The following is a 21932-nucleotide window of genomic DNA, read 5'->3' as shown; positions in this document are numbered from 1 at the left end:
CTTTTCCTGACTCAAGAGGCACCAGTTGCCCATGAGAAGAGGAGGAGGAGCTGAGCAGCAGCCAGGCAGCTGCAACCATACTGGGAGCAGCCCTGCTGGAAAACTGTGCACGCTGGCTGAGTGTACTTTGCAGGCTGCCCCAGGCAGGAGCAGGCTGGGCTAAGCCCATGCAGAGTGTTTTGGGGGCAGCTGCAGGCCATATGGTGGGGTCAGGGTGGTATAAATCTCACCTGCATGGTCCAGGCGAGGTCTGGTGCACATGCTCCCTGCCCCTTCCTCCCTTCTCCCCCAGCTGGCTCCTGGGACTTAGCGTGTAGGCAGCCCCCCCCACACACATGCGCATAGCCCTCTCCCCAACAGACACCCACATGCATGCACACCCCCATGCACTCGGCCTCTACCCCCCACAGTATACAAGAGTAAGAGTATTTTGAGCCATTATACAATCATCTCTATATATGCTACTCAGAAAAACAAATGGGGACAAAAATATTTTTTGAAATAAAATGTTATAGTAGATGTAGATTTTTAGTATACGGTTTGAATTTTTTATCAATAATTTGTTAAAATGATATATTCTGAAAGATTATATGCATGTGGCCCTTGACAGCCCACCTAAACTTGTTAAGTAGCCCTTCAGCAAAATTAATTGCCTACCCCTGTGCTACATGCAGCCCCAGTGCTGCCAGTTTTATAGTCCTGATGTAATAGAGATATTTCCAATTTGTTCTTTCTGTTTCAGGTTAAAAGCAGATTTTACGTAGGTAAGTTAACATTGCTTCTTGTTTCGGTCTTTAAGTTAATTTTTAATTATTTTCTGTTAATTTATAACAATTTGAATACTGTAACATGGACCTGCTGTTCTTTTTAGGAAGGGAAAAACAGCTTGCCAGTGAAGTTGCTGAACTAGTTGAAGAAAAGTGCGAAGTGCTTGAAAAACTTAGCCTCCACAAGAAAGAGGTAACTTTCTGTATTATCATTCTCTATCTCCACATAATATTTTCACGGACTGAATCTTTTGGTGTTTTATTAAATTTTTTTTTTAAATCTCCTGTGTTTATTCTCATATCATTCTGTTTTTCTTAGTTCAGATTATTTGAAATGTGATGCAGTTGTTAAAACATTCTGCTTTTAAATCCCAATGCAGTATGCTGCACTGGAAATCTGCTCCTGAATTACCTTTGTTTTATTGTTCTCTGTGGTAAGGAACCAGCTGTAGGAGATTCAGAAAATCCTACTTGTTGCCTACTTAAAAATTAGGCCCTTAGTGTTTTTCTGTATTGCAATTTAGTTTAATGTTTTAGGTAATTTCTGATCTTGCATAAATTCTGATGCAATGTATCCCTTTCAGTATGAAGACTTAGAATTATCGTTAAAAAATGCCAACCTAAAAGAATCCACCGATACAACATGTATTGAGGTAAGAAGACGAAAGAAAATAATTTTCAGAGAGATAGCTTTAGGTGTTGAGAAAAGTGTCCTTTTTTAAACAGTGGCCTCTTTTACTTCAGGGTTTCCCAAAGCATCACTGAAGTGAGGGGGTTGGAGAAAAAAATATTTGGTGAATGAAGTAAGAGTTGCTCAGCTATGTAGAGAGGCAAATTATAGAACAAATTGGTCATGCATACATTTAGTTTTGGAGCAAATAATTATGAAAGCACACTACTTTCCATAGGTGATGCCTTGCAAAAAGAGTTGTCCTTGGAACATATGCAAAATCTATGATACTTTACAATAAATATTGCATAAATAAAAAACAGCCAATAGTTTTAAATTAAAAATGCACATTCATATAGTGTTAAAGTACCAGCTACTTTTCACATTGCTGTAATCAAGAAATTAATCATTTTTTAGATCTGCTAAATCAGGAATTTACTCTCAGAAGGGCTTCTAAAGAAGTTAGTCTATAAACATTGCATGAGCTCTTTTAAGTAACATTGACTTTGAGTACTTGAAGTTAGTGGTCTCTGGTTGGACAAAAGTATGTTTTTGAAATGGGAGGTTTACTTTTTACTTGAAGTACAGTCTTAGTGCATCCTTAACTGTTGTTTTTTTCAGAAACAGGTTCTACTCATTGATATTTACTTAAGAGCCATACATGTTTTTTATATTTTAACTATCAAAATGCTTTATCTTAGGAAACCTATGAAAAACTGAACAGGTCAAACTTGGTGCTCAAGCATGAAATAGAGAATTTAGAAAAAGAGCTAGAAAAAGAAAAATCTAAGCGATCAGAACAGGATGAAATGGTAAGGATACATTTTTATTTTAAAATCTTTCAAATTTCTGCTTTAAAAGTGTAACCATATTTTGCACAAATATCAGCCATATAATTTCTCTGGTGAAGAAGGCACCTTTTACTTAAAAATATATTAAGTGTGTGTCCCCACCTCCTTTTTTAATTAAAAAGAATTAAATGGATAACACTAAGTAGTCAAGGCTCAGGAGTGAACACGTGGGTATTTAGAAGTTAACAGCGGAACTCTATTGAATATTCCAATCAGTTAAGTTAAAGGGTTACTGTTAGGTCAGAAAGTAATTTAAGGAAAGAAAAAAAAAGAAAAAGAAAAGAATAGCTTTCTTTTCTCCCTGCAATTTTTTTATTGCTTCCAATTATGTTTTAAAATTCTAGAAATCATAAGACTTCCTCTGGTTATATTTGTTTTTTATTTAGAAAGCAAAACTGTCTCTTAGAAAAGGAATAATATTTTTGTAGGAATTAAAAAGTAATGTGTTTGGCTCATTGTCAAGAATTATCCTAATTTCCCCATTATCCATGCTCTTCCCTACATTGTTGTGCTCTTTACCACTGATGACAATAAGCAACTTCCTTCTGTCCAGCATTTCAAAGTAGAAGGCCAGTCTTGTTTGACACTGTATAGATCAGTGGTTCTCAACCTTTTTTGGACTCAAGGCTCCCCCTCAATTCCAACCTGCACCCCTGCCCCTGCCCTGCTGTGCTCCTCACTCCTAACTCACAGCCCTGTGGCCCTGCTAGTGTCCCTCATTCCCGACTTCTAGCCCCCCCCCAAACGGAGGATGGAACCAAGTCAACATGGCACGTGGTGACCTGTGGCGTCCCCCAGGGTTCAGTACTCGGACCAGTACTCTTTAATATATTCATAAATGATCTGGATTTGGGTGTCAGAAGCAGACTGGCTAAGTTTGCAGACGACACCAAATTATGGGGAAGGTACAGTCATGCTAGAGGATAGGCTGGCAATTCAGGCTGACCTGGACAGGCTCACAAGGTAGGTGAATCAAAACCTGATGACATTCAACACAGAGAATTGTAAGGTGCTCCACCTCAGTAGCAAAAACTCGCATCATATTTATAGGCTTGGCAGTTCTAGGCTCACTGGCACCATGGCCATAAGAGACTTGGGGGTCATGATTGACCACATGACGAATATGAGCCACCAATGCGATGCCACAGCCGGCAAAGCAAATAAAACTCTGGCTTACATCTACCAATGCATCTCAAACAAGACCCTCAATCATCCTTCTGCTTTGCTCAGCCTTGGTGAGGCCGCAGCTGGAGCACGGCATCCAGTTCTGGGCTCCACACTTTAGAAAAGACACGGAGAAGTTTTCGAGAGTCCAGAGGAGAGCCATGCTCATGATTAGAGGTCAAGAGAACAGGCCTTATGAGGGGAGGCTGAGGGACATGGGACTTCTTCAGCCTGGAGAAGTGAAGGCTCAGGGGTGACTTGGTGGCGGTCTATAAGTATATAAGGGATGTGCATCAGGAACTGGAAGAACGTCTGTTCATCAGGGTATCCCAAGGGAAGACAAGGTCCAACTGTCACAAACTGCTGGAAGACTGTTTTAGACTGGACATAAGGGAAAAGTTCTTTATCGTCCAGGTCTCCAGAGTCTTGAATAGACTCCCCCCAGAAGTGGTGCAAGCACCTACTTGGGATACCTTTAAGAAATGCTTGGATGCTTATGTTGCTGGGGTGATCTGATCCCAGCCGACTTCCTTCCCCTTTGGCAGGGTGCTGGGCCTGATGATCTCACACGGTCTCTTCTTGCCCAGAAGACTGTGAAATCTAACCCCCCAACCCTCGCAGTGTGTGTGGCAGGGGGTGGGTAGGCACATTGGTTCTAGCACGTACTGTCCACTGTCCAACTTCCCATTCATGAACAAGATCCTGGAACTTAAAACAAACTGGTACCTAGCTACTGCTACTTGAAGGTGATTCAGGCTCAGTATATTCTGATTTTGTGATAGTTTATACTGAAACAGCTATGGTGGCACTGATGGATAATCTTTTCCTGTCACTAGGCAGACAGTGGGCATCCATTTGGACCTCATTAGTATTGGATCATGGCTTACTGCTATTTTGCCTTTTTTTTTTCTTTTTTAAATATTGTTCCTCAAATGGAACCTGACATGTAATAATCAGGAACTGAATTTTCATCTCCCAGGCCAGTTTTCTATCTGTTTTTTTTTTTTTCAAAATCTATATGCAGCCACTAGGTGAATAGGCCAGATGACTGCTAGTACCACTTTCACGTGTTATACTGATAAAACAGTTCTATATACTGTGTGCCACAACTACCACAATGAGTCTAATGTTTAGGAAAGACCATTTTGTAGGTGAATGAATACTGAATGTGAGCAAGACAGAGATGATGTTGCAGGTCAGAAAATGGTATTTGGAAGAGTTTGCAACTGAAGTACAGGCTTCCCTCTCTTTATGCTGTGCATACATTCCCAGAGAACAGCATGTAAATCAAACTTGCATAAAGCAAACCCACTTTACCATGTAACAAATAGGGATAGATTCCCATGGCAGTGAGGGAGGGAGTAAGGCTGGGACTGGGGAAGGGGCAGCAGGAGGGGTGCCGCTCCTGGGGCTGTACAGGGTAGCAAAGCAGAGGAAATAGAGTGTTGCTCACCCCAGGCCCGGCTTCAGCGGCCCCAGGAGCAGCCGGTGCCAGCTGCCTGCAGCCACTGGGTTGCATGGTGCTCTGCCTGTTCCCAGTCACCTCTGCTCTTGGGCTGCGCCATGCCCCGGTGCAGGCAGCTGGTATCTGCTGCTCCCAGGGCCTCAATTCCTGTAGGACTCTCAATTCCTGTAGAATTTCAAATAAATCTCGTGGGGCACGTCCAGACAACCATGCATGTGTGGTATGTGGTGCTGCAGACCTGTCTCCAGCACTGCAAACTGCATGTGCTGCACACATAGGCGTTCACTGCACTGCTAATTTGCAGTGCAGCGGGGGGTTTTGACAGTGGGAGATCCCAGTGAAACAGAAGAAAATGGAGTGGTGAATTCTGTGAATGCTTTCAGTCTTTAACTACTATAAAGGAATAATAGAGGCCCCACTCAGTATGCCTTCTAAATGGCTTGCATGTAGAGAATCCTTTCTTGGAGCACTTTTAGGAAAGTGGATTTCTTATTTTAATTATCCTCCATTATTACAGAGACTGCCAATGGATCTGACATGTATATTGTAAACGTTGTAAATATAGAGTATATATTACAAGGCAAATAAGATATTAATTAGACTATCATCAGAAGTCACTGAAGCATAAATAAATAAATATGCCTTAAGGATATCATTATTGCTTAACCTGCAAAAACAATCCACTTGATTTAAAAAGGAAATATTTCTGAGGCATATATTCTAGTCAAATTTTGCCTATACAGTTAAGGTAAGTTTGGCTAAAAAGTGGCAGCTAATAAGACCTTTTATAAAAACTATTATTATAACTTTGCAGATAACTGAAATGGAGAGAAGAATAGAGTCTTTAGAAAATGAAGCAAAATCTATCCAAACACAAGTGGCTGAAGTAAGTCCAATCTCAGTATTTCTCTGTTAACAATTATATAAATTTATTAAGAAAACACTGAATTTAATGTTTTCAGATGATATAACAACAGCTTTACATGTTAGTCAGTACTCTGTTTGTGCAGCCCAGTGCTTCTGCTTAATACATTATGCCTGGTAGTTGATTCATTTTACAAAAGAGAAGCGTGATGGTTACCATTCATTGGAAAGCAAAATTACTCTGTCGTCTTGTAACATAAAACATACTTGACCACAAAACCTTTGTTTAAGCAAAAACAGGCTGTTGAAATTGTTAGTAATTACTGAACTATACAAGTAGTAGTTCAAAGTATTATTGTAAATTTGCTTCTTACACTTTTTTATACTTGTTCACCACCTTCTGTTTCCTATAGGCCAAGACCACCTTAAAAGTATTTCATATTAATACAGAGAGGCTCAAGACATCTGTCCAGGATGCAGTAGAGGAAAACAACCATCTCCAGGAAAGTGAAAAACAGGTACATTGTTCCTTTCATATATAACGTTATCTGAGCATGACATTTTCCAGGCAACTAAAGGCCTAGACCCTGTTCCAAGGCATTATTATCAAATTGTATGCAACAGAATTATTCAACAAGATAAATGCAACTGGAGGAGAGCATTGCTTAAGTGTATATTCTCCTCCCCCTCCCCTCCCAGCCCAAGATCATGATTCTTAAGAATGTTTTCCATAGACATCAGGGCTGGAAGGGACCTCGGAAGATCATCGAGTCCAGCCCCCCGCCCAAAGGGCAGAAAGTCAGCTGGGGTCATAGGATCCCAGCAAGATAAGCATCCAGTTTCATCTTGAAGGTGTTCAATGAAGGCGCTTGAACCACCTCCGGTGGCAGGCTGTTCCAGACCTTGGGGGCTCGGACAGTAAAGAAGTTCTTCCTTATGTCCAGCCTGAAACGGTCTTGAAGTAGTTTGTGACCATTCGACCTCGTCATCCCTTGGGGCGCTCTGGTGAACAAACGTTCCCCCAGATGCTGGTGGTCACCCCTGATAAACTTGTAGGTGGCCATCAGATCACCCCTGAGCCTGCGCTTTTTCAGGCTAAAGAGCCCCAGGGCTCTCAGCCTGTCATCGTAGGGTCTGCTTCCCTGACCTCTGATCATGCGCGTGGCTCTTCTCTGGACTCTCTCAAGCTTCTCCACATCCTTTTTGAATTGTGGAGCCCAAAACTGGACACAGTACTCCAGCTGCGGCCTCACTAAGGCCGAGTACAGGGGGAGAATGACGTCCCGGGATTTGCTTGAGAAGCATCTATGGATGCAAGCCAGCGTTTTGGTCGCTTTACTAGCCGCCGCATCGCATTGCAGGCTCATGTTCATCTTGTGGTCAATGATGACCCCCAAGTCTCTTTCTTCCATAGTGCTAGCCAACATAGCACTGCCGAGCCTATAAGGATGCTGCGGGTTTTTTTTCCCAAGGTGGAGAACCTTGCATTTATCGGCGTTGAACACCATCAGATTCTCGTCCGCCCACTTGCTGAGCCTGTCCAGGTCAGCCTGGATAACCTGCCTGTCTTCTGGTGTGGATGCTTTGCCCCAAAGTTTGGTGTCATCGGCGAACTTGGCCAGTTCTGATCGCTTCTGACTCCAGTGTCCACATCATTAATGAAGATGTTGAACAGTATGGGTCCAAGGACAGAGCCTTGGGGGACCCCACTGGTCACAGGACACCACGATGAGTGACTTCCATCGATTACTACCCTCTGGGTCCGACCCCGGAGCCAATTTTCCAGCCAGTGGATCGTGGAGGACCCAAGGCGACAATTGGCCAGTTTCTCCAAGAGGCGATCATGGGACACCAGATCGAAGGCTTTTTTGAAGTCAAGATATATGACATCAATCTCTTCTCCCTTGTCCAGGTGATAGGTCACCTGGTCGTAGAAGGAAATGAGATTGGTCAAGCAAGACCTACCCGCAACAAACCCGTGCTGGCTATCCCTTAAGATGTTGGCGTCGGCCAGTCCATTAAGGATGGCCTCTTTAATAAACTTTTCTAAGATCTTCCCCGGGATAGAAGTCAGGCTGATGGGCCTATAGTTAGCCGGATCCACTTTCCTCCCTTTCTTGAAGATAGGCACCACATTGGCCTTCTTCCAGTCTTCGGGCACTACACCAGAGCGCCAAGAGTTTTCAAAGATCCGTGCTAGAGGCTGGGCTATGATGCTCGCCCGCTCCTTGAGTACCCTGGGGTGAAGATTGTCAGGGCCAGCTGAGTTGAAGGTATCCAGCTTCTCAAGATGTTCCTTCACAAAGTCAGCATTAATGGAGGGCAGGGGATCACCCTCACCCGGACTTCCTGGCCCTGTAGCGGGCATGGGCGTCCCATGGGACTGATGAAAGACCGACGCAAAGTACCTATTTAATAGGTTGGCTTTTTCCTGGGCGTCAGTTGTCAGTTGCCCCATCTGATTCAGCAGGGGTCCAATGTTGCCCCTGCTTTTCCTCCGGCTCCCCACATATCTGAAAAAGGACTTTTTATTGTCCTTGATGCTCAAAGCTAGCTGGAGTTCAGTTGCAGCCTTGGCTTTCCTGGTCTGCTCCCTACAGGACCGGACCAGTGCAGAATAATCCTCCTTGGAGGTGACTCCCATCCTTTGTAGGCCTTTCTTTTTAGCCTCAGGAGGTCTGCTAGGTCCCTGGAGAGCCAGGGGGGCTGCTGTGCCCTCTTGCTGCCTTTCCTCCGAGATGGAATAGACTTAGTTTGTGCATTGAGGATCGCTCCCTTGAGGAGCAACCACTCCTCTTGAACTCCCCTCTCCCTGTGGTCACGGTCCCTTAGGGCCTCACTGACAAGCCTCCTGAGCTTGTCAAAGTCGGCTTTCCTGAAGTCAAAGACTTGCGCGTTGCTGACCGACTTGCCAGCTTTTCGGCGGATGGTGAAGGTGATCAGCTCGTGGTCGCTGTCACCCAGCTTCCCATTGATCACTAGGTCGCCGACTAGGTCATCCCCAGTAGCCAGTACCAGGTTGAGCAGTTTTGTTAGTTCATGATAATTTTATTTAAAAAAATCAAACCTTGAACCACTTTAAAAAAATCCTTTATGGAATGTCTGTATTTGATCAGGATTCTGACTGAATTTTGGTAAGGAACGATACATAGAGAGGGATGAAAAAAGCGCTAACAGTGAGTCTCAGCCAGGGTGCATTGACACCCAGCAGTGCTGCCTAAATTCTTTGAAGGGTTTTGTGAAGTGATAAGGGAGGTGTGAGGAGATAAGGGGAGGCTCAAGCTTGTCTGTGCCTTGCCATTCCTCCCACCCCCACTGCCTGGCCCCTCAGCAAGGAGGTGTGCACTATACTATAATATATAATTTAGGTTTTGAAAGTAACGCTACTCCATTCACAGAAGTTATGAAGGGGTGCCTTGGGTGCAGAAAGGTTAAGAAACACTGCACTAACATGTTTATTGAGAGAGATATAAAGGTGGTGGATATTTTGCTGAATGAAAGGAGGTATAGAGAAATGGGTAAAGGGATTTAGGCAAATACATAGCTGAGAACTCCACAAAAATGAGGAGCAGAACCTTGATCCAAAAAGCAAAAAAGAAGTTAATAAAAATGGTATGTAGTTTGGGAGGCAGGTGAGAGAAACTGGTAATGGTTATGATAGTGTTTTGGATGGGCCCTGCACCTCTGGCTGCTGACGGGCAAAACTCATGAAATGGGTGCTTGTGCAACTGACTCTCTCTGTCTTGGGGCAGTTGATTGGCTGTATTGATTGTTTCTTCTCCTTAGTCTGTGTTTTTGTAGGTGTTAATTGTTGCTAATTAACTGGCTACATTAGCTATCTACTGTGTATTTAGCTGGTCCCTGAGTTGCACAAGCATCTGTGTCATGAATTTTGCCTGTCAGCAGGTAGAGATGCAGGGCCCCAAAACCCCCCTACACCTATCTCCTCGACAGCTGGCAGGCTTTGTGGCCGCAGCAGGGGCTAGCATCCGTGCAGTTTTCACCCTGGTGTGCCTTAACACACACAGTTTCACCCATGTCACGAGTTTTGTTTGTCCACAGCTTGAGGTGTAGTTCCCCCAAGCCCCTGCACCTATCTCCTTGAAATGTGGCAGGCTTCGTGGCCTGAGCAGGGGCCACCACCCCTTCAGTTTTCAGCCCGCTGCGCCTTGGCGCACACAGGGTCATCTGTGTCACAAGTTTTGCCTGTCAGCAGCTTGAGGTGCAGTTCCCCCCCAAACCCCTGCACTGATCTTCTTGAAACCTGACAGGCTTTGTGGCCTCACCAGGGGCCACCACCCCTGCAGTTTTCACCCCCCTGTGGTGTAACACATACACGTGACGTGAGTTTTGCTTTCAAAAATTGGGGGGTGCACTTCCCCCCAAACCCCTACACTGATCTTCTTTAAACTTGGTAGGCTTCATGCTCTCAGCAGAGGCTACCACCCCTGAAAGTTTCATCCAAATCAGACAAAAAACAACAAAGTTATAGATATTTCACTGATTCCCCAGTAATACCCTATGGCCGGATCTCCAAGGTGGCTTCAGAGCCATTTCAGCCAGATCGAAGCGAAAACCTGGTTCGGAGCTCCAGATCGGATCACTGGCATCATGCACAGATCAAGGGAGTATGTGCCGCCCAGGCCTCTGCCAGGGTGTGCATAGCGGCAGGAACCCCCCTGCGTGCCTGGACAAGTTGCCCAGGCTCTGATTGTCCCACAACCTGGCCCAGCTGGGGCCCCTTTCACCACAGCCCCTGCCTCTGGGCGCCCCCCCGCCAACCCTTTCCGCCTAGCAGAATAGACTGATGATATTTGACTGCTGCTCTGGGCAGCCAGTGATCTACACAAGGGGCTGCAATCCTGGCTGCATGTGCACCCCTCCCCCCAGCTGTAGCCACCTGGAGCCTGCAGCTGGGCTGCCCTGAGGCTCTGTGCGCTGCTCTGCATTTGGGGGTGCTGAGCCCCATTAGCCCCAGCCTTCCTCTGCCTATGAGCTGCATTTTCTTTTTGGCTTAAGTCCATTCCTGTGGTACTTTATTTCTAACAAGCCTTTTCCTGTACTTGAAATAGTGCACTAAAGTCAGAGAAGCAGTGCCCAAATTAAAAACTTGTGACCAGAACCTGTCTCTTTATGACATTAACTAGTTCTACTTTTTTAACCCAGAAGAAATATAAATGGGAAAGATATATTTTGCTTTCTCTCACTATTAAAAGTAAGGCTTTTTTTTTTTTTTTTTTTTTTTTGAACAAGGCAATGCTGCTAAATGCTGAAAATCACTTAGTTTGATTGCATCAAAAGGCTAAATAGGTTTTCCCCAGAGTTTCCAAAAGGTGGTAGTTTGCTTACCCCATTTTAGATGAATGGCTTTTCATGATAAGCTTTTTGAAATTCTTTCTGGCTAAAACAGAGTAACAGTGTTCTAAACCAGGGCATCTTGTGTACTTTGGGCTGGTGTTGGAATGTTTAATTCCTCTCTCTCTTTTTAATGAGTGAAACAAGTGTTTTGAAACACAGATTATTTGGTTAAGGAAGGGGAAATGCTGAGAAATGAGATAACAAAACAGTCAGAGAGCTTTTGATAGGTCTGAATGAATTCAAGTCAGCAGGGCCTGGTGAGCTTCATCCCAGTGTACTGAAGCAACTGGAAAAGGAGATCTTAGAGTCCTTAGCAATAATATTTACAAAGTTGTGAGAGATGGGTGAGGTCATCCCATCTTCCAGAGGACTAGAAGAAGGCCAACATAGCCCCCCTCCCCTCCCCCTTTAAAAAAGGCAAAAAAAGAGGACCCAGGGAGCTATAAACCAGTTAGCCTTACCTTAGTACTTGGGACGTTACTGGAGCATATCATAAGAAAGGCCATTTGCAAACATCTGGAGAAGGAAATGCTGATCACAGGAAGCCAGCATGGATTTCCTATGAACAAATTGTGCCAAACAGACTTTATCTCCTTCCACAAGGTAACTAGTTGGGTGGATGAAGGGAATGCCATAGATACTGCGTATCTGGATTTTTAGTAAGGCTCTTGACGGAGTCCACATTACTTTCTCATAAACAGATTGGAGAAATGTGGACTAGACAGAATAACTATAAGGTGGATAGGCATCTGACTCAGTTGCTGTAAGCAAAGGGTAATTATAAATGGATTTATGTCAGAATTGCAGGAGGTTTTGAGTGGAATCCCACAGGGCTCTTTCCTGGGCCCAGTGTTATTCAGCATGTTTATTAATGATTTGGATGCTGGAATAGAAAGCTGCTTGAGCAAATTTCATGGAAGCTGGCATACTTCTCTCTGCTGTCCATTTCCACTAATTGGTCTTACTATTTTGGCACATTTGCTGCGATCAGTACAGTGGATATGCTGTCGTCATAATTTATTTGTGTGTCAGAGAATTAGAGCCCCTTTGTTTGAACAAGAGAAATGTTTATGAACTCAAACTTTTTTAAAGTCTTTGTGTATTTAGAACATTGGGAATGCATGTCATCTTGGCTTGCTGCAAAAATCTTTGCATTTTCCCTTTATAATTCTCACAGCTGTACAAAAATCAAGTTGGCTGAGAGTTTCTTTGACATGTTATATAGAATGCATCCCTTCATAGTTGCTAGGGTCAGAAAGGACCTGAGCAGATCATCGAGTCCGGCCCCCTGCCATGGGCAGGAAAGAATGCTGGGGTCAAACGACCCCGGCTAGGTGTCTGTCTAGGCTCCTTTTGAAGACTCCCAGGGTAGGAGCGAGCACCACTTTCCTTGGAAGTTGGTTCCTGATCCTAGCTGCCCTGACTGTGAAATAGTGCCTCCTGACATCTAGCCTGAATCTACTCTTTGTCAATTTATAGCCGTTATTCCTTGTTACTCCCAGTAGTGCTCGGGGGAACAGGGACTCTCCCATTGCCTGCTGGTCCCCCTTGGTCAGTTTATAGATGGCCACTAGATCCCCTCTTAACCTTCTCTTGTGGAGGCTGAACAGGTTCAGGTCCTGTGTCCTCCCCTTGTAGGGCCTGCCCTGCTGACCCCTGATCATGCGAGTGGCCCTCCTCTGGACCCTCTCGATGCTGTCCACATCCCTCCTGAAGTGCAGCGCTCAGAACTGGACACAGTACTCCAACTGCGGCCTTACCAAGTTTTGGTTGCATAGAGGGGGAGGATCACCTTCTTGGACCTGCTCATGTTGCATCTGTGGATGCATTACAAGGTGCTGTTAGCCTTACTGACTGCATCCTCACATTGGCGGCCCATGTTCATCTTAGAGTCAATAATGGCTCCAAGATCCTTTTCTGCCTCTGTGCTGACGAGAAGGGAGTTCCCCAGCCTGTAGGTATGCTGCTGGTTCTTCCTCCCCAGCTACAGTACCTTGCACTTGTCAGTATTGAAAGCCATCCTGTTCTCATCCGCCCGCCCCTGTAACCTGTCCAGATCTAATTGCAGCCTGTCCCTCTCCTCTAGTGTGCCCACTTCTCCCCACATCTTAGTGTCTTCTGCAAATTTGAACAGGGTGCTTTTTACCCCCTCATCCAAGTCACTGATGAAGATGTTGAACAGTGTGGGCCTGAGGACTGAGCTCTGGGGAACCCCACTGCCCATATCCCTCCAGGTCGAAAATGACCCATCCACCACCACTCTCTGGGTGTGGCTCTCCAGCCAATTAGCAACCCATCTGACCGTGTAGGCACTGACACCACAGTCACCTAATTTTTTACTGAGAATGGGGTGAGAGACCATGTCAAAGGCCTTCCTAAATTTCAGAAAGACTGTGTCCACCGCGACACCTGCATCTAAGGATTTTGTGACCTGGTCGTAGAAGGCCACCAGGTTGTTCTGGCAGGACCTTCCTCTAATGAACCCATGTTGGTTGCCCCTAAGCATAATCTCCCCTGCTGGTTCCTTAAAGCAGTGGTGCTCAACTTTTGTGTTGGGTGGGCCAGATGGGTGGTAGCCAGTCCCTCTGTGGGCTGGAGGTCCTGATCTGACCTGGAGGGGCAGGGGAAGCATGGCCTGGCCCCAGCCGGGACCTGCAGGGGCAGCAGAGGGGGTGTGGCCCTGCTCCAGACTGGTCCCAGGGTTTGGGATTATTAATTGCCACTGCTCCTTCCAGTAGATTTCCTAATCTGACCCGTGCCTTAAAGTACAGCCACCTTTTAAAGAAGAGAAGTCGGTGATTACAGCTATTGCCAGCAGAAATCCTCTGAACAGTATTGAAATAAAGAAAGCTCTTTTATTTTCCTTCTAGTTTGTCATTGTGTTGCACACTGCTGTGATTAGCATCTGACTTTTACTAGCTGAAAAGAAGCATAGTGTCAGGTGTTATCATTCATTTTATTTTTATCATGTTCTAGCAAATTGCCCGGCAAGAATCCTGGGGCGGCGGGGGGAAAGAACACGACAGAGGCCTGCGTTTGCTGCTGGCCCCCGCCCCCCCAGCCTGGGGCTGCAGGTGCTCTCCGCCTTGGCGCTTTGGGCTGGGGCTGTTCCCTCCCCCACCGCTTTGGGCCAGGTCCTGAGCTGCTCCCTGCCTCCTCCCCCTCCCCACCCCTCCTCTCTGCTTAGGGCCGGTGGCAGCAGTCACAGCAGTTGCAGTGGGGGCTACAGTGGGGCTCAGCCACTGGTCACCCCCCTCCCCTTCCCGCTTTCCTCCCTCTGCTTTCCACACCCCTCCTTTCCTCCCCTCTTCCCTTTGTCCCTGGCTCCGCCCTCTCCCCTGCCGCCTCCCTCTTCCCTGCCGCCTCCCTCTTCCCTGCCGCCTCCCTCTCCCTGCCGACTGTTGCTGGGGGGTGCTCCAGCCCTTGGCTCCAAGGAGTATGGGGCCGAGCCAGCACTGTTGGCTTCACCCCCCCGGCTCCAGCCCCAATTCCCGCTGTTATGGCAGTGTTCTGCCATGTGGGGTGGGGCGAGGCCAGCGTTGCACAGCCAGTACCCCATGCCCCCGTCACCTCCAAGGGGGGGGGGGAAGCCCAATGTGGCTGGTTTTGTTCCCCCCCCCCCACTCTGTCCACTCTGTGATTGCTCCGGTCCCCATCATCCCCCCTGCCTCCAAGGAGCAGGGTGGGGAGTTGAGGCCCCCCTGCTCTGGCCCCTTAGTCCCCACTGTCATGGCGGCGCTCCACCATGTGTCTCTCTCTGTCCAGAGCACTCTGATTGGCTGCTAAGGCAACCAATCAAAGTGCAAATAAAGCATTACAGACAGACAGACTAAAGTTTTTATAATATTAGAATTCTTTCTTTTGTGTGTTTGAATTTGTCATTGGGAAACTTTGTATTTAACTGCCATCTCTATTCTTATTTTTAGTAGAACTGGCTTTTCTTTATGGTCTGTTGATCAGTACAGAGTAGTTATTGCACTCTATGAACCCAATACCCTTTAAATTGTCACTTGCTTACTGTACAGCCTTCAACTGGACTTTTTGATGGCTTCTAGAACGAGTAATTTTTTTTTGTTTTTAAGTAATTTCTAAATAATTTCTTATACAGGTGTGGTTTAAATAAGAAATATATTGCAGTGATGCTTGTTTTAATAAATTATGTGATAAAGTATAGCTATTTTTTTGCATTTTTGAAAATGAGATGCTCTGTATAATGTAACCTTCAGAAGTGTAGAACCCATCTGTTCTTTTCATTAAAAAATCGATAATCTTTTTAGCATTTAAGGGGTTGGTTACATACAGCATGTACAACTTCCATTACAAAAAAGTCTCTTAAAATGCATACCTAAAATGACACTCTGAAGTGAAAAAATCCTTTAAGTTATGTGGTTGATCAGTTATTGCATTCATTTTAATCAATAAAGATATGTATGTGTGTATATATAAAGGCATGATATGATATAATATTACATTTTCTGATCATTGCTGGTTTGGGCTGAAAAAAAATAAGTATTTCTCATCAGAGAAGAGTATAGAAAATATGTATAATTTCTCGGGAAGCTTTGGTCGCCGATTTGATTTGGCGGAGGTTCAGCCCTATTTTGGCAGCGAATCTCCGAATCCCAATTGAATCGGGAGACCCATTAAAAGGTCCAAATCGAATCTGAAGCCTCTGAATCAGTTTGGAAAAGATTCAGAGGGATTCGGAGATTTGGATCAGCCGGGGAGAGGCAGGCACAGCTGGGTGGCTTCAGGTTCTCCCATGGCTGCTCTGGCTGTGCCTGCCTCTCCCTAGGCGGGGGGAGCCATGGGAGAAGCCCCCATGGCTGCCCTGTCCGGCCTCAGCCTCCCAGCACTTAAAAGCCCTGCACTCGCTGGCTGTAGAAAGGTCTGTGGGGGTTCTGGGGCCTCCTGGCAGAGCCCCACCCTGCACAGCCCCTGCTCCCTGATTGCCCCGTCCCTGATGGCCCCCCCTCCCAGCCCCAGCAGTCTGGGAATAAAAAAACATGTACTCACTAGGAGTAGCAGCAGCTGTGGGGGCTCTGGGGCCATGTGGCAGAGCCCCCCTGCGCAGTCCCTGCTCCCTGATCTTCACCTCCCAAAAATAAAAAAAAAAAAAAAAAAAAGCCCCACACTCACCAGATGAAGCAGCAGGGATCAGGGACTCTGAGGGCTCATGGCAGAGCCGCTTCCTTCCTCCCCAGCGCAGTGCAGTCACCTGTAGCCCAGCAGCACTCAGCCCCAGCGGCCCCAACTCCCAGGCAGTACACGGTGCCCTGCCAAGCTACGCTGCACCCATATTATGGGGCAACTGCCGCATGGGTGCCAGGCAGTGGGAGGCGATCCCCACTGCCCCGCGCTGCACAGGGGGGCTCTGCCACAAGCCCTCAGAGGCCCTGATCCCCACTGCTGCAGCCAGGGGCTTTTTTTATCTTAATTGCTGGGATGCTGGGCCGGGGGGGTGGGCATCGGGCAGCGGGGGTTGTACAGAGTGGCTCTGCCACATGGCCCCAGAGCCCCCACAGCCACTGCTACTGCTGGTGAGTGCAGGGCTTTTTAAATTTTTAAAAAAAAATTTTTAAGTGCCGGGAGGCTGGGGCCGGACAGCTATGGGGGCTTCTCCCGCAGCTTTCCCCGGCAGATCCTAATCTCCAAATCAGCCGCCAAATCAGTGCCGAATCTCCAATTCAGATTCGGCAGAATTGAATGGGGACACTGATTTGAATTACTGTCTCCCAAATCCAAATTGAATACTTCTCTATTCACACAGGCCTAATAATTTCCTCTTTATTGCCTCATGGAAACTGAAGAAAGGTTGCCCCTGAAATAAACTTTATATTGTCCTCTTGCCTAGATGTCAGTTCCAAGCTTCTCGGAGTTGCACATTCTTTCAAGCATAGGTTGCCTGTGAGTACATAGTATTTGTAGGCTTGTTAATAGTTAGACTGAAAAAAATATTTTGAGTGCTAGTCTTGATTTTTCATTTAATATTATAGTATCATATTGATCTAGCATACTTCTCTTTTTAGCTTTTACAAGAAGCTGAAGGGTGGGGTGAACGATTTAGTGAACTAAATGAACAAACAAAAATGTTTGAATCCTCAAAAGCAGATATGGAGGAAGCTTTGAAAAATAAGGAGAGTCAAGTCAAGGTAGGTTAATGTATAAAACAGTGTTGAGTTATATAGCTTGACTTTAATTTTTAGGACCTGGATAGGCACAGCTGGATGGCTTCAGGCTGCTCGGAACTTGCTCGGAACTTGCTTCTTGCAATAACTTTCCTTTACTCTTATTTTCTGTCTTTCTCAGCATGTGGTTACTAATTTCTTATGCTGATGTTTGCTTTTTTTTATAATAAATGCTTTCTGTTACCTCTTTACTAACCACTTGTTGTCAGCGGTGCTTCAGATTCCAGAGAATCTGGCCATACAGGCTTGCTCAGTCTACAGAAAGAGGGATCAATCTTGTCTGAGCTCATGACCATGGACAAGCCCTACTTTCCTCTGATATTGTGAAGTACCTGTAGAGACTTCTCTGGGGCTTACCTTTTGGCAGGTCCTTTAATGGGACATGCAGAATCCTAGCTAAGGAATTACATTGATTAAATTAATGTGAAATGAATAGGGAAGAGATAAAATTTGACTACTGTCCCAATCACATTGTCAGAGTCTTACTGCTAGTATATATTTTACTGTTTTGGTTTTGTGTTGTTTTTATATCGCATGTAGTCACTGACAGAATGCTTATTGAAGATGAAAGACTGGAGCTCAGCAATAAGGGAAGATGATGCCACTGAAGATAGTCACTGGGATACTGATACAAAGGGGGAAACAGAAAATGGAGAGCATCTAGGTACAGTAAAAAGAGCTTTCCACTTCAAAATGAACTATTATTCGGTGAATTATGACAACAAATTCCAGTAAAGCTTGTAGATAGATTAACCTCTTAAATGGTGAAGCAGAATTTCTTAACCCCACTTGCTAATGCATTTTAAATGTGTGCTGGTATACAATACCAACTGCATCCAGCATTGCTGCTGATCTGATCTGTGGTCACCTGGAAAAAAAACTAAGTGTCTATGATAGCATGGTTGGGAACAAAGGAAGTGTTTTATATTAAAACCAAAACAAAGAAAACCAAAACAAAAACATATTTTGGTAACTGAGAAGCCAACATTTATTCCTGTTGCAAACTCATTACAGTGACTCACTAATTGTACTGAAATGTCCCTCTTTCAAAACAGATGATCAACAAAAAAGAACTGTAAAGAAGCTGATCTACGCTGCTAAGGTATGTAGTAAGGTTATGATGGACTGATGATAAAAACTAGAGGAAAGAAAAGGGGAATAAATGAGATATAAAGTAAACTTTAAAAAATGCATGTAATCACACCAGTATATTTAATTTGTATGAATCATTGCAACAATATAAGCAAGGTTTGTGATATCTCAGCATTTTTAAAAGACTGTTGTCAAATCATTTTCTAAACTTGAGAAAAAAGTTTGATATTTTTTTTTTTTTTTAATTATTAGAACATGTGCATTTGCTTTTAGAATCAGAAAATTAGGATTGGAAGGGACATCAGGAGGTCATCTAGTTGAACCCCCTGCTTAAAGCAGGACCACTCCCAACTAGATCATCTTAGCCAAAGATTTATCTAGCCAGTTCTTAAAAACCTCCAAGGACGGAGAGTCCACAGCTTCTCTGAGTACCTTGTTCCAGTGTTTTACTACCCTCCTAGTGAGAGGTTTTTTTCCTGATAGCTAACCTAAACTTCCCATGATGCAACGTGAGACCACTGCTCCTTGTTCTTTTATCTGAAAACAGTCTGGCTCCATCCTCTTTGGCACCCCGCCTTCAGGTAGTTGAAGGCTGCTATTAAATCCCCCCTCAGTCTTCTCTTCTCCAGACTAAACAAACCCAGTTCCTCAGACTGTCATCGTAAGTTTTGTGCCCCAGCCCCCTAATCATTCTTCTGCTGGACTCTCTAATTTGTCCACATTCTTTCTGTAATGGGGGGCTCAAAACTAGACACAATACTCCAGAAGTGGCCTCACCAGCACTGAATAGAGGAGAATAATCACTTCCCTTGATCTGGTGGCAGTGCTGCTACTAATGCAGCCCAGTCTGCCATTAGCCACTTTCACAATAAGGGCACACTGGCTCGTATTCAGCTTATTGTCCCCTGTAACCCCCATGTCCTTTTCTGCAGAGCTGCTGCTTATCCAGTTGGTCCCCAGCCTATACTGGTGCATGGGATAGTTCTGTCCTACATGCAGGACTTTGCACTTGTCCTTAATGAACCACATAAAATTTCTTTTGGTTCAATAGTCCAATTTATCGAGGTCTCTCTGGATCTAAACCCTACCCTCCAGTACATCTACCACTCCCCCTAGCTTGGTGGTGTATGCAGATTTGCTGAGGATACACTCTGTTCCATCTTCCAGGTCACTGATGAAAATAATGAACTAAATTGGCCTTAGGACCATCCTGAACCTGTCTGACATAAATAAAACGTTAGGTAGCTACATATCTCAGCATTAGACATTTAATTTTACAGGCATAATACACTGCTATGCTAAAGAGAGTATTTACTTGGAAAATGAAAACAACTACCAATAGTCTTTATCCTTCCACTATGGTCTCACAATCCGTTTGCTTTTCACTTTTTATATAGTTAAATGCTTGTTTAAAAACCCTGGAAACAGAAAGAAATCAAGTATATTCAAAACTGGATGATGAAAATAAAGCCAAAGAAGAGCTTGCAGGTAATCAAATTTTCATGTTTTGTATGTTGTTTTTTTTAAAGTAATTTGTGTTTTTTTTTTTTTAAATAAAAGAAGATGTTATGTTGATCAGTGTTATCATTTAAGTCAATTTTTATGAGAAAAACATAATAAGTTGTTACTAAAAGAATTATTCTGTTAGAAATCCATTTAATTTGTGTTGAAGTTCCTTAACCCTTTCAAAATTTGGTCTTAAAAAGTAAAGCAGCTAAAACAGCAAGAAATTATTTCATTTATGGAAATGTAACAGTTGTTGCTCAAAATGTATGCTCTTTATCTCTTCAAATTTAACAATTATATTTTAAGAAATGTAAATGCTTTGTAAAAGTTAGACTTAAAAAGGAAACCTTAATTTGAATTTTGAAACATTCTTAATAAGCATGTGGTTTCATTCATGTAGTTATATTGAGCTGAATATAACTTTCTTCTTAAAAAAAAAAGAACTTGTCTCTGAAAGTACAGATTCATCTTTTCCTTTGTACGAAGTCTGAGCCTTCATTTTAAAGAAAATATTTTAAAATAAATGCAGCATTAGATACAAAGTATTGGTAACTAGATGTCTGTTGCCCAAATAATACTGTCAGAAGGGAAACCCTATTTAAATGTTGTGCGGTGGGCAGTTACTTAGATTACTAGTGAATTGCCCATAAAAAATGATTGGAGGGGGGCAAGAGCGTTATGGACAAACAGATGGACTAAGTCAGATAGATATAGATATATATGATTTAACCAGCTTCTTAACTTCACTGAAGTTTCCTGAATTTACTGAAAAGAAGCATTGTTTGAGGCTCTGAAAAAATAGGATGACAGTGCTCATCTAAACCGTTATTTCAGGCTGTTTACTCTGAAGAAATCACTCTGTCAATTTAAAATTGGTTACATTTACAACCAGAAGTGGTGGTATAGAATTTGATTTTTAACACTAAAATTTAAAACTTAGATTATGGATCACAAAATTGCATCCTCTAAAGGAATACAGCTTTTTCAGCCATCCTCTTTTTTTTTTTATAAAAGGTGAAATGGATAAATGGTCAAACCAAATCGAGACCAAAGCAAGTTTCTAGCAAATCTAGGGGTAGAATTGAGAACTTCTGATTCCTATCTTATAACCCACAATGCCACTTTAGTCAGTTTCTGGGTATTTATCAGATTGGGTTTTTGTACATATTGTGTATTGTAAGCAATTATTTTCCTACCCAGTTTCCCAAATCTAGGTCTGATGTCATTTAAAATTGCAAGTCAAGGACTTTTAATGCTTAATTGCTTTCTGAAATGGTTTCATTGTTTCAATTTAGTAAAATGCTCATTGTTCACTGTATATACTTGGCTGTCTCTAACTTTGACAGAACGCATTGAAAACCTCCAAAGTGAACAAGTTTCCTTGCAGTCTGAAAATGTACAATTTGAAAGTGAAGTACAGAAGCTTCAGCAAAAACTTAAAGTAATGACAGAGTTATATCAAGAAAATGAAATGAAACTTCACAGGTATAGGCACCACTATGTTTTTACATTAATGTGTTAATGAAAGATTAAGGGAAATTTGGGAAATTACTGAGGTGTATTTGGTAGCTGTGTTGGTCTGAGACAAAAAGACATACAGAAAACTAGAACTCTTGGTTCCAAAATGATCATTTTGGAACCAAGAGTTCTAGTTTTCTGTATGGGAAATTACTGGGTCTTTTTCAGGACCATATCAGTGAATATTATGGTATCTTATATTGAAAGATAATTATTACATAGCTTACATTAGCCACCAAGTCATAAGGAATCCAGATAAAAAGTATAATAGAAATATAAAAATGGAGAATTTGTAGGAAGCTGGTATATAGCTGAACAAATGACTTGGATAATTTAAATCTAGGAATTTAAAATAGATTGGGAAGAGCAATGATATTAGTCTTACAATTGCTCTGGGTAAAAGGAAATTCTGCTTCGAGATGTTTTGATGGTATACCTTTTTTGTATATTTATTACCCAAATAATGTTTTACTAACTTTTTCAAAGGAA

The 21932-nt window shown here is 43.7% G+C and overlaps 1 protein-coding gene across 7 annotated transcripts in view; it reads left to right on the top strand.

Moving 5' to 3' along the window:
* MIA2 (MIA SH3 domain ER export factor 2) overlaps nucleotides 1-21932 on the top strand; it is an 83195-nt gene that overhangs the window by 34874 nt on the left and 26389 nt on the right. For 6 of the 7 annotated variants that reach the window (XM_014519238.2, XM_025201338.1, XM_025201342.1 and 3 more), the window contains 11 exons: nucleotides 743-764; nucleotides 872-960; nucleotides 1352-1420; nucleotides 2139-2249; nucleotides 5732-5803; nucleotides 6195-6299; nucleotides 17169-17291; nucleotides 17868-17991; nucleotides 18383-18429; nucleotides 19817-19907; nucleotides 21272-21410. In XM_014519238.2, the coding sequence (XP_014374724.1) occupies nucleotides 743-764; nucleotides 872-960; nucleotides 1352-1420; nucleotides 2139-2249; nucleotides 5732-5803; nucleotides 6195-6299; nucleotides 17169-17291; nucleotides 17868-17991; nucleotides 18383-18429; nucleotides 19817-19907; nucleotides 21272-21410 (992 nt within the window). The remainder of the gene's footprint in view (nucleotides 1-742; nucleotides 765-871; nucleotides 961-1351; nucleotides 1421-2138; nucleotides 2250-5731; nucleotides 5804-6194; nucleotides 6300-17168; nucleotides 17292-17867; nucleotides 17992-18382; nucleotides 18430-19816; nucleotides 19908-21271; nucleotides 21411-21932) is intronic. The other variant, XM_025201333.1, reaches the window with a different exon arrangement.

This window comes from Alligator sinensis, unplaced genomic scaffold (assembly GCF_000455745.1).
Source record: "Alligator sinensis unplaced genomic scaffold, ASM45574v1 scaffold280_1, whole genome shotgun sequence".
NCBI classification, from domain to species: Eukaryota; Metazoa; Chordata; order Crocodylia; family Alligatoridae; genus Alligator; species Alligator sinensis.
Note: the sequence above shows the minus strand (reverse complement) of the source record. Positions and strands in the feature narration are given on the sequence as shown.